Raw genomic sequence first — 13,399 nt, forward strand, 5'->3', positions numbered from 1 at the left:
CCGATCGTTTTATCATTAGTGGTAACAATACAAAGATGTAACTTGTCCCTTCCTGTCACTCGGATATAGAAATCCGTCAGATTCAACCCACTACAACGCACCCCTCTCACTGAGGAAAGATCAATCTATTTGGCCAAAGCAAATCAGTAGATCGGAGAGATTTACGAAGCTATAATGATCATGCACATAAGAATCATAATACAATTCAGATCAAATACTATTCATGTATAATCTGAACATAAACCCACAATTCATGAGATCCCAACAAATGCATCGCACAAAAGAATTACATCTGATAGATCGAAGTGAAGATGCAATGATTATTGTATTGAAGATCAAGAGAGAGAGAGAGATAGCCATCTAGCCACTAACTACGTACCCGTAGGTCTATGCTGAACTACTCACGCATCACCATGGGAGCACCAAGGATGATGAAGAGGCCCTTCGCGATCGACCCCCTCCAATAAGGCACTGGAACAAGGCTCCAGATGGTCACACAGCGGAACAGAGACTTGTGGCGAAAAAAATGTTTCGGGCGGCTCCCTAGGGTTTTTGGAATATATGTGAATTTATAGGCCAGAGAGGGGCACCGGGAGGCAACCGATGGGGGCACGAGGCTACAGGGCGTGCCTTACCCCCTGGTGGTGCCCTGTTGGCTCGTGCCTTCCTTGTGAGGCATCTGGTCTCCTCCTAAAGCTTCCATGTCTTCTTTTGGTCCAGAAAAAATGTATTAAAGTTAATCGGCAATTGGACTTCGTTTGGTACTGTAAATCTGAAAATCCAAAAGCATGCAGAAAACAACAACTATCACTAGGCACCGGGTTAATAGGTTAGTGCTTAAAAATAATATTAATTGGTAAATAAACTCCCAAAAAGTATCCTATAATGATAATATAATGTCATGGAACAATCAAAAATTATAAATAAATTGGAGACGTATCAAAGACCTCAGACTTCACACATTGCTAAAAACAAACTTTCGTCGAAGCTTAAAGAAGCATATGTTACGTTTCCTGAAATATCAAAGTCCAATTGGGAGAAAAGGTGTACTTACAAATGAGCATTAGATGACAAAAGAAAATACTAAATACTTCCGAGCTCGGGATACTCGGAGGTACATGCGCAATGCTATCCCAACTTTGCAATTACATGATGGCATAATAATTAAGAATCATGAAGAAAAAGATGCATCGTTCAACGAATGTTTTAAAAACAGAACGCGTATTGTAGAGGAGACAATTAGTGAATTTCAACTGTCAGACTTTATACAAAGACTGATGGTCTAGGTAAATTGTGTGCTCCTTTTTTCTAAAAAGGAAATTAACAAGGTAATTAAGTTAAATCCAGCTGACCGTGCACCGGGACCAGGTGGTTTCATTGGTCAGTTCCTCAAGATTTGTTGGGAAGTCATCAAGGAGGATTTTTATCAATTGTGTCAGGATTTTTGGAAGGAAAAATAAATTTAAACTTCTTAAATACCTCACTAATTACTCTAATAGCAAAGACCACATGTAACGTCCAAGATGCGGCACTATCCATATTTGGGGTCGAGGTCTTAATATAGATATAGGCGCATCTAGGCGTTTCGCAAGTACATAAATCATCGCAGGTACATGTATGAAGAGATGAGTATATGGATTGGCCTACACCTGCCACAAGTTAAGTTATAAGCCACACAACACTTATTTCAATCATTTAGAAGACATGGTCCGACTACGGATGAAAACAAATGGTAAAATGCAATGACTCTGTATCGCTAGCCCAGGATACTACCAACGTGCTCTAATCATCAGTGTATGTCACGTACATGCATCCAGTGCCTTCATCGAACTCCCACTAAAGCTGTGAAGCGTCAAACGCATCTGCGGTACCTGGACATGTGGTGTTATAGTAATCTGTGAGCCACAGGGACTCAGCAATCTTGCGACCATGATATCGGGACTAATCAAGTTATTGGGTGTGGTAAGGTTAAGTCTTAAGGTTGCAACGGATCTAAGAATATATGGTGGCTAACTTACAAGAACATAATGTAAAGTGGAGTGGTCTACGCATAACGGTCATGAGCTAATTAATGATCACTAAGTGATCCTGAACACCTACTTACATCAGTCATAACCTCATTGTGTCCTCAGTCAGAGAAGAAGCTTGTGAAAGAGACAGTCGTGGTTATGCACATAGTTGGCATATTTTAAATAAGTTTACTTCAAGTTTTCTATAAACGGATGTTAAACAAAGTTTCCAAGTTGCCACATAACTATGGTCATGGCTTTCCAAAAGATATTAACCCTGTAGGGGTGCTCCAACTAGTCCATAGCAAACTACCACAAGTTGGATAGGAAGCCTCGACCGCAGAAAACCCGTGATCTCCTCGGATTCCTTAGTGGAAAACCTTAACCTTGAGATAGCCCAAAGTATCCTCCAAATCCCAAGGCACAAGATATGTCGAGAAGGTAAAAACAAATCCAGCAAGACCGCCCGACATGGCAACGACCCCAATCAGAGCCGTGTATCTCAGTCTGAGGACACACAGATAAGAGAAGCGTATGGTGGCCTGATACAAATCTGCCGAGTTGCCTCGGGTTGGCCTCGCATGGTGCTCCAGTTTGGATCAACACTCATAAGGAGCACTGGCCCGGGGGTTGATTAATTATCCTCGGGGTATCTACTCCCTATGCTTTTTATTATTACATTGTTTAGCAAATGGAGTACTAAAGTTGGGTCTTTTGAGACGAGTTTTTAGCCAAAACTATTTACCAAGGGGGTCCCCATAACACCCCAAGCATGTTAGGAGCGCTCAATATGGAACATAACACTGGTAGCCGAAACTAGGGCGACAAAAGTGAAACGAAACACCGAGCAAAAGGCTAAGCCTTCTGCCTTTTACCAAGTATATAGGTGCATTAAATTTAATATCATAAATAAGATGATATTGAAAATGCCCATGTTAACACATGGATCAGCCTACACCTGCAACAAGCAATGCTATAAGATGGTTGAGCAAGCACTAACTTCGCCATTCAATGTTTGCTAGGATGTGGAGGGGTTAGAGGCTTTTCATGGAAATATTAGGGGGCTTGAAATTCAGGTGGTAGTCAACGATAAACAACGAAGGAAATGAGTCATCTAAGCACAACAAAATTAGAAACAATATCAAGGTCACGGTCATCTTGCATGTTACGTCTTCTGACGGGTACAACTCTTGCTCTTCAAGAATGTACTCAATGGGATCCTCGCACTCATTCTTAGCACCCGATGCTACCCAAAGAAAATACACATCCTATGAACAGACAACAAGGTCCAATGCTTCAAACAACCTAATGCATGAGTATGGTATAAAAGGAGGATGGCAACGCTAAACTAGTCATCTTTCTCTTGCATTTACTAAGTTGTTACCATTCTGGATAAAATATCAAGATTATTTATTTGGGTATGCGTGAATATGATGGAAATGGATGCATTATGAGAAAACGGTGCAAAAATATATAAGGAACGTCGCAAACCTAGCTACCGATCTCTCGGAACTCACAAAACAAGATACGGAAGGCAACAATAACAAAACATCATTTGAGAGAAGCTATGGGTAATTTCTTGGCACTCCAAGTATGCCGCTAGATAGGTCACGAAATTCTAGGTGCAATATACCTAAATTTTGCACAAAACAAAAGAGCAGAACTCACACAAAGCACAAAACAATTCAACAAACAATCTGTCCACAAACAGCAATATACCACTTTGTTCATGTGAAGACTAGCAGCTACATCCACTCAACAAATTCAAACAAGACACTAATATGAAGCTATAAGTAAGTACAATAATCCCTAACTAACATAAATACAGACATGTTCATAAACCAATGGCAATCCAGCTCTCAACGTGGCAAGAAATATCACAGATCAGGAATTGGTGGAAATCTCAGTTTACACTTGAAGTTTTTAACATGATAGCCTGTTGGCAGCAATAAAACTCTACTCTACAGCAACTTTCATGGCATTAAATTTCACAGGCTGATAGGGGGCAACCACTACTACAAATCACTCCCACTAAACATGAGTTGAAACTGCATAGAATTCATGGTATCATAATCTAAACATGGCATAAAGATAATAGCAGATTCTCGGACTTAGTCAAATTTCTCAAAGAGAGTTCACGGCAACTTACGACATATGGCATGTTTGACAGAGTGAAAAACTAAGATGCAACAACTATCTTACAAAGCATTTGCATGAACTTGCAGACGGAAACAAGCTCTTTAATTTACACCAAAGTACTAGCACAAAGAACAAGTATGAGCATGCAATCGTCATGGCAACATAACAACCTGAATTAGTTTTCACACTTAGTCATATTTCAAGTTGGCACAAGACAACCGAGATGGCATGTTCAAAGCTAGAAACCCACAAACACACAATGTTTTCATGGAAAAGAAAATTACCAGGGCCTAGCACCCTCAAACCAATACCACAATCATGTTGAGAAGTCTTCATCATCCCGGCACAGGCCATGACGAGGAGGGAGTAGTCCACCCTCGGGGAAATTGTTAGAGAAAGAATGAACTCTAGAGAAAGAAAACTTGTGCTTCGTTGCTAGAGAAAGAATGTATGAAAATGCTTAATATGAATTCCTTGAATGATGAGCATGATAGTAATATTGTTAGTATCTGAATATCCGTGATGCTAATGATATGCAAAGCCCCACACTTGGGGATGCTATGTTGTTACCATTATGGACAGAATATCAAGATTATTTATTTGGGTATGTGTGAGCATGCCATAAATGGATGCATTACGACAAAACGGTGCAAAAATATATAAGGAACGTCGCAAACCTAGCTATGGATGTCTCAAAACTCACAAAACAAGATACAGAAGGCCACAATGACAAAACAACATTTGAGAGAACCTATGGGTAATTTCTTGGCACTCCAAGTATGCCACTAGATAGGGAAAGAAATTCTAGGTGCAATATACCTAAATTTTGCGCAAAACAAAGGAGCAGAACTCACACAAAGCAGAGAACAATTCAACAAACAATTTGTCCACAAACAGCAACATATCACTTTCTTCTCATGTGAAGACTAGCAGCTACATCCACTCAACAACTTCAACCAAGACATTAATATGAAGCTATCAATAAGTATAATCATCCCTAACTAACAGAAATACAGACATGTTCATAAACCAATGGCAATCAAGCTCTCAACATGGCAAGAAATATCACAGATTAGGACTTTGTGAAAATCTCAGTTTACACTTGAAGTTTTTAACATGATAGCCTGTTCGCCGCAATAGAACTCTACTCTACTGTAACTTTCATGGCATTAAATTTCATAGGATGATAGGGGGCAACCACTACTACAAATTACTCCCACTAAACATGAGTTGAAACTGCATAGAATTCATGGTATCATCCTCTAAACATGGCACGAAGATAATAGCAGATTCTCGGACTTAGTCAAATTTCTCAAAGAGAGTTCACAACAACTTACGACATATGGCATGTTTGACAGAGTGAAAAACTAAGATGCAACACCTATCTTACAAAGCATTGGCACGAACTTGCAGACGGAAACAAGCTCTTTAATTTACACCAAAGTACCAGCACAAAGAACATGTATGAGCATGGCAACATAACAATTTGAATTAGTTTTTAGACTTAGTCATATTTCAACATGGCACAAAACAACATTAATGAGATGGCATGTTCATAGCAAGAAAGCCACAAATACACAAAGTTTTCATGGCAAAGAAAATTACCAGGGCCTAGTACCCTCAAACCACTACCACATTCATGTTGAGAAGTCTTCCAAAGGATGCAAGGGTTAATTCATATGAAAGTCACAAAATGGCATCTTATCACAAAATAACATTTTCACAAACTTTCCTAAATGAAAAAACTAATGGCACCACTAAATTCCTTGGGTTTTCTACCCCAAAATCATATTTCACACTCATATGTTGCTGTAGGAAAAACACCCACAAAACAGAGCACAAAATCCACACACAAGTTATAAGTTAAAACTTGCCCGAAATGGCAGCTGCTAGATCTGGCATGACCTGAATTGGCTATGTCCTGAATGGGACTTGCCCTATATGTCAGCTGACAGAAATGGACATGTCCTAATAGGAAACTTGCCCTAAAGGGAAATACATCAACAGGGGCACACAAAAATAAATATCACATAAATAAAAATAGTGTCCACTTGGCAGTGACTCCAGGGCCCCAAGAGGATGAAATGTTGACCCTTGGACCCACTATGAGTGCTCGACTAAAACAGGAAAATGGGTGCGCCGAGGGGGGGGGGGCGTCGAACCCGGGTCTCCCCTATGGAGGAGCGAGCACTCGACCATAGAGCTATGCTGCGGCTTGTGCTAGAGAGGGGGTGCTAGTGCACATATACATGCACAAGCGTATCTTGCCACGCCAATAACAAAGAAGACACAAACGTGAGGGCGACGTCCCTGGTGACTACCGGTGCACGCAAGCAGAAGCGATGGTTGCGAATCCAAATGCAGCTCTACTCTATTCACGACGCGGCTCAACGGAGCATGGGCGGCAATGATGCGCAAACACACTTCTGCCCGTTGCGACCTGAAGAGGGAGCAACGGCTCCACGACACTCCGGCGACTCGTGAGTGGAGCCATTGACCAGAATCAGTCCTACGACATGTCAAGAACACGCTAGAAACGTGCAAGCTACCCAAATGGGGCCGATGCACTTGCTCACGGTGAGGTCCGGCGAGGAAGCTCTCGAGCTCGACGAAAACAACATTCATAGGCCCTAATCAAGAGGGGAAAGACGTTGGGGAGGTGCGGCATCTCACCTAGGGTGGCTTGACTGGGTCAATCGAGCTCGGGGACGAGGCGATGGGGCGAATTTAGCGGGCAACGAGTTGTGCCCGAGGAAGAAGGCCGGCGAGGATCAGCGATGCCTTGGCGTCTCACGGGGCTGTACTGGACGTCGAGGAAGTAGTCGACCTTGGTGAAGCTCCTGGACACGCTTACCATGCTGAATCTCACTAGAGAGTGTGCCGGCGATGATCACCACTCTCTGGCTCGCTCGGCTACGATAGGGGAAGGCGGATCTGGAGTGGCTATCTCACCTGCGGCAGCGAGGAGAGGAAGAGGGAAACCCCAGCGAGGGCTCAGATGCCGAGGGGGCTTTATAGGGGTGCTAGTCCTGGCTAGCTGCTGCCGTGGCCATGGCATCTTCCGCCGCATCACCTTTCTACGAGAGCGCGAGGGAGAACTACTCCCTTCTCTTCCTGGCCTCAGCCCGAGGGATAACTACTCCCTTCTCTTCATGGCCTCCGTCGAGATGATGAAGTTAACCATCGAAGATGATTTCCCCCCTCCACGAGGGTACTGGAATGTCTCCAGATGGGTTTTTCATCGATATAGAGAGTTGTGGTGATGGAGCAGAATGTCTGTGTTTATTCCTTGGGGTTTTAGTTTATATAGGATTTTTTGGCGTTGGAATCATGCTAAACGGAGCCACGTGGGCCTCACAAGCCATCAGGGCGTGCCCAAGGGGGTGTGCACACCCTGTTGCCTTGTGCCCACACATGGCTACCCTCGAGTGGTTCTTCGCTCCAGTATTTCTTATTTTCTCTAGAAAAATCATAAAAACATTGGGAAGTTGGGAGAACTTTTTTTTTCTGCGCAAAAACAACACCACAGTAATTCTGCTAAAAATAGCGTCAGTCCGGGTTAGTTGTTAATAAATCATATAAAATGCATCAAAACCATATAAAAGTGTTGAAAACATAGGAAAATATGGCATGAATACGTCATAAACTATCGATACATTGGAGATGTATCATCGCGATGGCGGAGGAACAAGGAGCGACAATTTCCTAAGCTTAGGGATGCCCAAGGCACCCCAAGGAAATATTCTAGCAAGACTCAAGCGTCTAAGCTTGGGGATGCCCTAGAAGGCATTCCTTGTTTCGTCTCAATCCATCGGTATGTCACTTGGAGCTACATTTTTATTCATCACATGATATGAGTTTTGCTTGGAGCGTCATTTGCTTTAGTTTGCTTTTTCTTTTTAGTTTTACACAATCATTGTTCCGTGAATACACCTACTTGAGAGAGACACACTATCACCATTATTTATTAGAATACTCTTTGTGCTTCACTTATATCTTTTGAGCTTAGTAGTTGCTCGAGTACTTCATTTATATCTTTTAGAGCACGGTGGCGTATAGCTTTTATGGAAATAATTGTAATCTTGTTCTTCACTGATATTTGTTTGAGAGTTAATAAGCAACGACGGTAATTTCCATGGGTTATAATACTAATTAAAAAATAATAACTATTCAATGAGTGCATAATCAAAACCATATGTAGCACATAAAAGAGAAATCATGGTTAATTATTTTAATGTGGTAATGTAAAAAAGCATGAGTGCATGATCATTGGTTAATATAGGTATCGTGAATTAAAAGTGTTCAGTCACTGTTCATCAAAATATCTTTATGGCATCGTGATGATGTGTGAGCATACTTATTCCTTGTTCAATTCCTAGTGTTGTTTGAGTCGGGGGTACGCTATAGTTAACTCCTCCAACCTCCTCCCTAGGGGCATGTGAGTAGTGCTTTGCTTTCAGAGAGCAAATAAAAAACTTGCAATAAGTATGTGAGTTCTTCATGACTAATGTGAATCCATGGATATAGACACTCTCGCCTCCACATGTTTGCTAGCCTCTTTGGTACCGTGCATGGACCATTCTCACCTCGAGGATCGGTGCAAATTTCACCGGTGCATCCATACCCCATGACATGATATGCTCTTTTGCGCATAAGCCTCGTTATATATTCCAAAGCCATCTTGAGATATATTGTCATTCAACTTCCACCGTCACGTCATTTGACTTATACTTCCATTGTCATAATGATTTGCATGATCATATAAGATCACATAGTATTTGTGGCAAAGCCACTATTCATCATTTATTTAAAAATGTTATGTTTGATCATTGCACATCCTCGCACATTGCTAGAGGCATTCATAGTGAGTCATATCATCCTATCAATTTTTTATATCGAGTTGTAAGTAAATAAAAGTGTGATGATCACCATTATTTAGGGCACTGTCTCGGTGAGGAAAGGATGATGGAGACAATGATCCCCCCACAAGTAGGGAAGAGACTCCGGACGAAAAATAAATAAATAAATAAAAAATAAGAAAAGGAGAAAAAAAGAAGGAAAAGGAAAAAGTAAAAAAAGTAAAAGAAAATGAGAGAAAAGAGAGAAGGGATAATGCTACTACCTCTTATTCCACACTTGTGCCACAAAGTGGCACCCTGCTCTTCATATAGAGAGTCTCCTCTTTTGTCACTTCCATATGCTAGTGGGAATTTTTCATTATAGAACATGGTTTTTATATTCCGTTGATGGGCTTCCTCAAATGGTAGAGGTCTTAATGATCAAGCAAGTTAGATGCACACCCACTTAGCTTCAGTTGAGTTTTCATACACTTATAGCTCTAGTGCATCCATCGCATGGAAATCCCTACTCCTCGCATTGATACCTATGGATGGCATCTCCATAGCTCATTGATATGCCTAGTTGATTCAATACTTTCTTCTCTACTTTCACCCCTTTGAAACCTACCACCATATTCTATTACACCTTTATGATATAACCATGGTTCACGCTTGTATATTGCACAAGTAATAAAAAGTTGAAGCACATTAAAAGGTATGATTCAATTGCCTGACTTGACACCGTGGTTCTGAACATTTGTATTTATGTGGTGAGGATGGAGCCATGCTATATTTATATGATAAATGAATAGGGGTGAACATTCTTTCAGGATCGTATGCTTTGTAACTTAATGATTATGTTGTTTATGTTTATAAGCATTACTATGTTGATGTTTAATAATTCATCATTTATCAATTATCAAACCTGCAATAGATTGCATGTTAGGTAAAATGTCACATCAAAAAATCCATTTTTTATTATTTACCTACTCGAGGATGAGCATGAATTAAGCTCGGGGATGCTGATACGTCCCCAACGTATCTAGAATTGTTTTATTGTTCCATGCTATTATATTATCATCTAGGATACTTTTTGGGACTTTATTTACCAATTAATATTATTTTTGAGCACTAACCTATTAACCCAGTGCCTAGTGTGAATTGTTGTTTTCGGCATGTTTTTGGCTTTTCAGGTTTACAGTACCAAACGAAGTCCAATTGCCCCAAAACTTTTTGGTGACTTTTTCAGAACAAAAAGAAGATCTGGAATCGTCAGGATGAGACCAGAGGCAACACGAGGGAGGCACGAGCCAACCAGGCACGACCAGGGGGGTAGGGCGCGCCTGCTTCCCCTGTGCTCCCCTTGGCTGCCTCCTGACGTACCTCTTTGTCCTATAAATTCAAATATATTCTAGAAACCCTAGAGAGTCACCCGAAACACTTTTTCCACCACCGAGAATCTTGGTTCCATCGTGTGCCCATCTGGAGCCTTGTTCTGGTGCCTTGTTGGAAGGGGGATCGATCATGGAGGGCCTCTACATCATCCTTATTGCTCCCATGGTGATGTGTGAGTAGTTCACCATTGATCTACGGGTCTGTAGTTAGTACGTAGATGGCTATCTCTCTCTCTCTCTTGATCTTGAATATAATGATCATCGCATCTTCACTTTCATCTATCCGAGGTAACTCTTTTGTCTGATGCATTTGTTGGGTTTATGTTCAAATTATTCATGATAATTATTTTAGTCTTCACTAAATTCTAAATATGATTCTTATGTGCATGGTCATCATAGCTTCGTAAATATATCCGATCGATTGATTTGCCTTGGCCAAGTAGATTTATCTTTCTTCAATGAGAGGGTTGCATTGTAGTGGCTTTAATCTCACGGATTTCTATATCCCAGTGAAAAAAGGGGACAAGATATGTCTTTGTATTGTTGTCACTAACAATAAAACAATGCGGTTAGTTCATATTAATTTAATTCTCTTTGTCTACATCAGGTCAATATTCTCCAGGCATTACTTTGTTTTACTTAATGCTCTAGATGCATGCTGGATAGAAGTCGATGGGTGGAGTAACAGTAATAGGTGCATGTAGGAGTCGGCTGCTTTGCTTATGGACGTGATGCCTATATACACATGATCATTGTTGTGAATATCACATAACTATGCACTTTTCTATCAATTGCCCAATAGTAATTTGTTTACTCATTGTATGCTTACTCTCATGAGAGATGCCACTAGGGAAAACTATGGCCCCGGGGTCTATTCACTTATAAGTTTACAAATGCTACAATACCTCTATGTTCTTATTTAATTTTTAATTTATTTTGCAATTTACAATTATCTACTACCAACCACACTACTTACAAGCTTGCAAATAACGAGTCCAAGGGGATTGACAACCCTCTTGCCCACATTGGGTGCAAGTGTTTGCTCTTTTGTGTGTAGCCGCTGAATACGGGGATTGGTTGTTAGTCCTATTGGTTCGATAAACCTTGGTTCTCTACTGAGGGAAGTACTTACATATATTGTGCTGCATCACCTGTTCCTCTTCACGAAAACCAAACACAGATCACAAGTATCAGGGGGCTATTGTGGTTATACGCTTGTGGCATTTGCGTGTAGCAGTATAATTTTTTGGACCACTTATTTTGTTTACTCATCTGATAAGGGCTACTAAACACTTGTAGTTCTCAACAGCTCTATGCATCAAGATAATTTCTAAAAAGAGGATTGAAGGTCACCTAGAGGCCTTGAAAGACCTCCCCCATACCGGCCTCAACGGACTGGTATTTTTGAAGCGCTTCACCTAGAAAGGTGCGATGCTCGGTAAGGATGGAGGAAGCTGTCATGGCCCCTTCCATATCCTCAGTCCATCCCTTGGGATCCTGCCTCATAGTAGGCGGGGAAGGATAGGCCACCTCGGCTCTCTCCATTAATGCAGGAGATGCAACTAGACTAGGTTGCCGAGGTGGCTCGAGGTCCACACGAACCAAAGTTCTTGGTTGCTCCAGTTGTTTCCCACCCATGGAGGAAGGGCCTTTGCCCAGTAGGTCCTCGGTGACCAAGGTTTCTACCTTGACCACTGGGATGTTGTTACGGTCCCCAGTAGTGGTCATGGGTGGTGTTTGACAAGTCAACTCCCCCAACCCGTCATGGCTAGGAGGGGAAGAGTGACGCTCCCTTGAGGCGCTGGTCGAAGGAAGTCGCTTCAGGACTCCTTTTCGCTCATCCCGGATCGCTGGACACTAAGAAAGACGAAATACTAAATCAAAACTTGCGGGAAAAAGGAATCAGAACAGGAAAAATGTGATAGAGCAAAATACTATACCTCCTCGGCGGAGGTTTTGTCCTCGGGTGCTCGTAGTGATCGTCATCTGAAGTAGAGAGGACGATGTTAGCCTTGGTGGGAGCCGTGCAAGGTGCGACGTCAAAGGCCTTGACGAGAGGTGTCCGGCTATAGCGGGTGTTATCCCCCACAATCTCTTTGGATGTCACCCTTTTCCTCGATGGGGACGATGTGCCTTCACTCTCCTTCTTCTCCTCTTCGCATTCTTTCTCCTCATGAGAGGAGACGATACAAATTTCCATGCACTTTGTATCTGAAGGATGTTGGATCCGAAGAGTTAACTTCTTTTTTCCTAGTCCCTTCTTGACGTTATCACGGAACTTTAAAGGCACCACGACCAGGAGGCCTTGGATCTCAGGGGTCATGTCGTCCTCGAGCAGGGGCACCGGACACTTGATGTGTGTCACCTTGGAAGCCCATTTATATGGACAATTGAAGGACTTCAATTAGTATGAAAAGCTAGATTGAATAAAATCGATGGTTTTGGCAGTTACGTCGGATGGAGTACGCGAGGCCTCATAACCCACAAGTGTAGGGGGTCATTTGCAGAATTAATATTCTCTCAAGTATTAGTGTTGAACCCAACGGGGAGGTAAAGGTAGAATTAATATTCTCTCAAGTTCTATCGACCATTGATACAACTCTATGCATGCTAACGCTTACTTTACATAGAACACGTATGAATCTACTTTGTGAGAAGGAAACAAGAAGTACTTACTAGGTGTAATAGATAGTTTTGCAAGAAAATAAAGATCAAGTAAATAAAAGTTAGGGGTTGTATAGATAAATATTAATTTAGTTAGTTGTTTAGTAGAAAGCTTTGTGTGTAACGCAAAGGAAAGATTGTCCATAGGCCATTGAATATAACATGACAGATACTTATCATATGCAATGAGGGGGAGGCATACGCTAACACACTTTCCGTACTTGGATCATATGCACTTATGATTGGAACTCTAGCAAGCATCTGCGACTACTAAATATCATCAAAGTAAAACCCACCCATATAATTAAACTTCAAGTCCTCTTTACTTCCATACGCAACAATCTCCTTACTCGGG

At 41.6% G+C, this 13,399-nt stretch overlaps 1 protein-coding gene across 1 annotated transcript in view; it reads right to left on the reverse strand.

The window, feature by feature from the left end:
* LOC123426195 overlaps positions 1-12,703 on the reverse strand; it is a 28,507-nt gene extending 15,804 nt beyond the window's left edge. Inside the window, exon 1 of the mRNA XM_045109986.1 lies at positions 12,321-12,703. Coding sequence (XP_044965921.1) covers positions 12,321-12,703 — 383 coding nt within the window. The remainder of the gene's footprint in view (positions 1-12,320) is intronic.
* Between the last annotated feature and the right edge of the window lie 696 nt (positions 12,704-13,399).

This window comes from Hordeum vulgare, chromosome 2H, assembly GCF_904849725.1.
Source record: "Hordeum vulgare subsp. vulgare chromosome 2H, MorexV3_pseudomolecules_assembly, whole genome shotgun sequence".
Lineage (NCBI taxonomy): Eukaryota > Viridiplantae > Streptophyta > Magnoliopsida > Poales > Poaceae > Hordeum > Hordeum vulgare.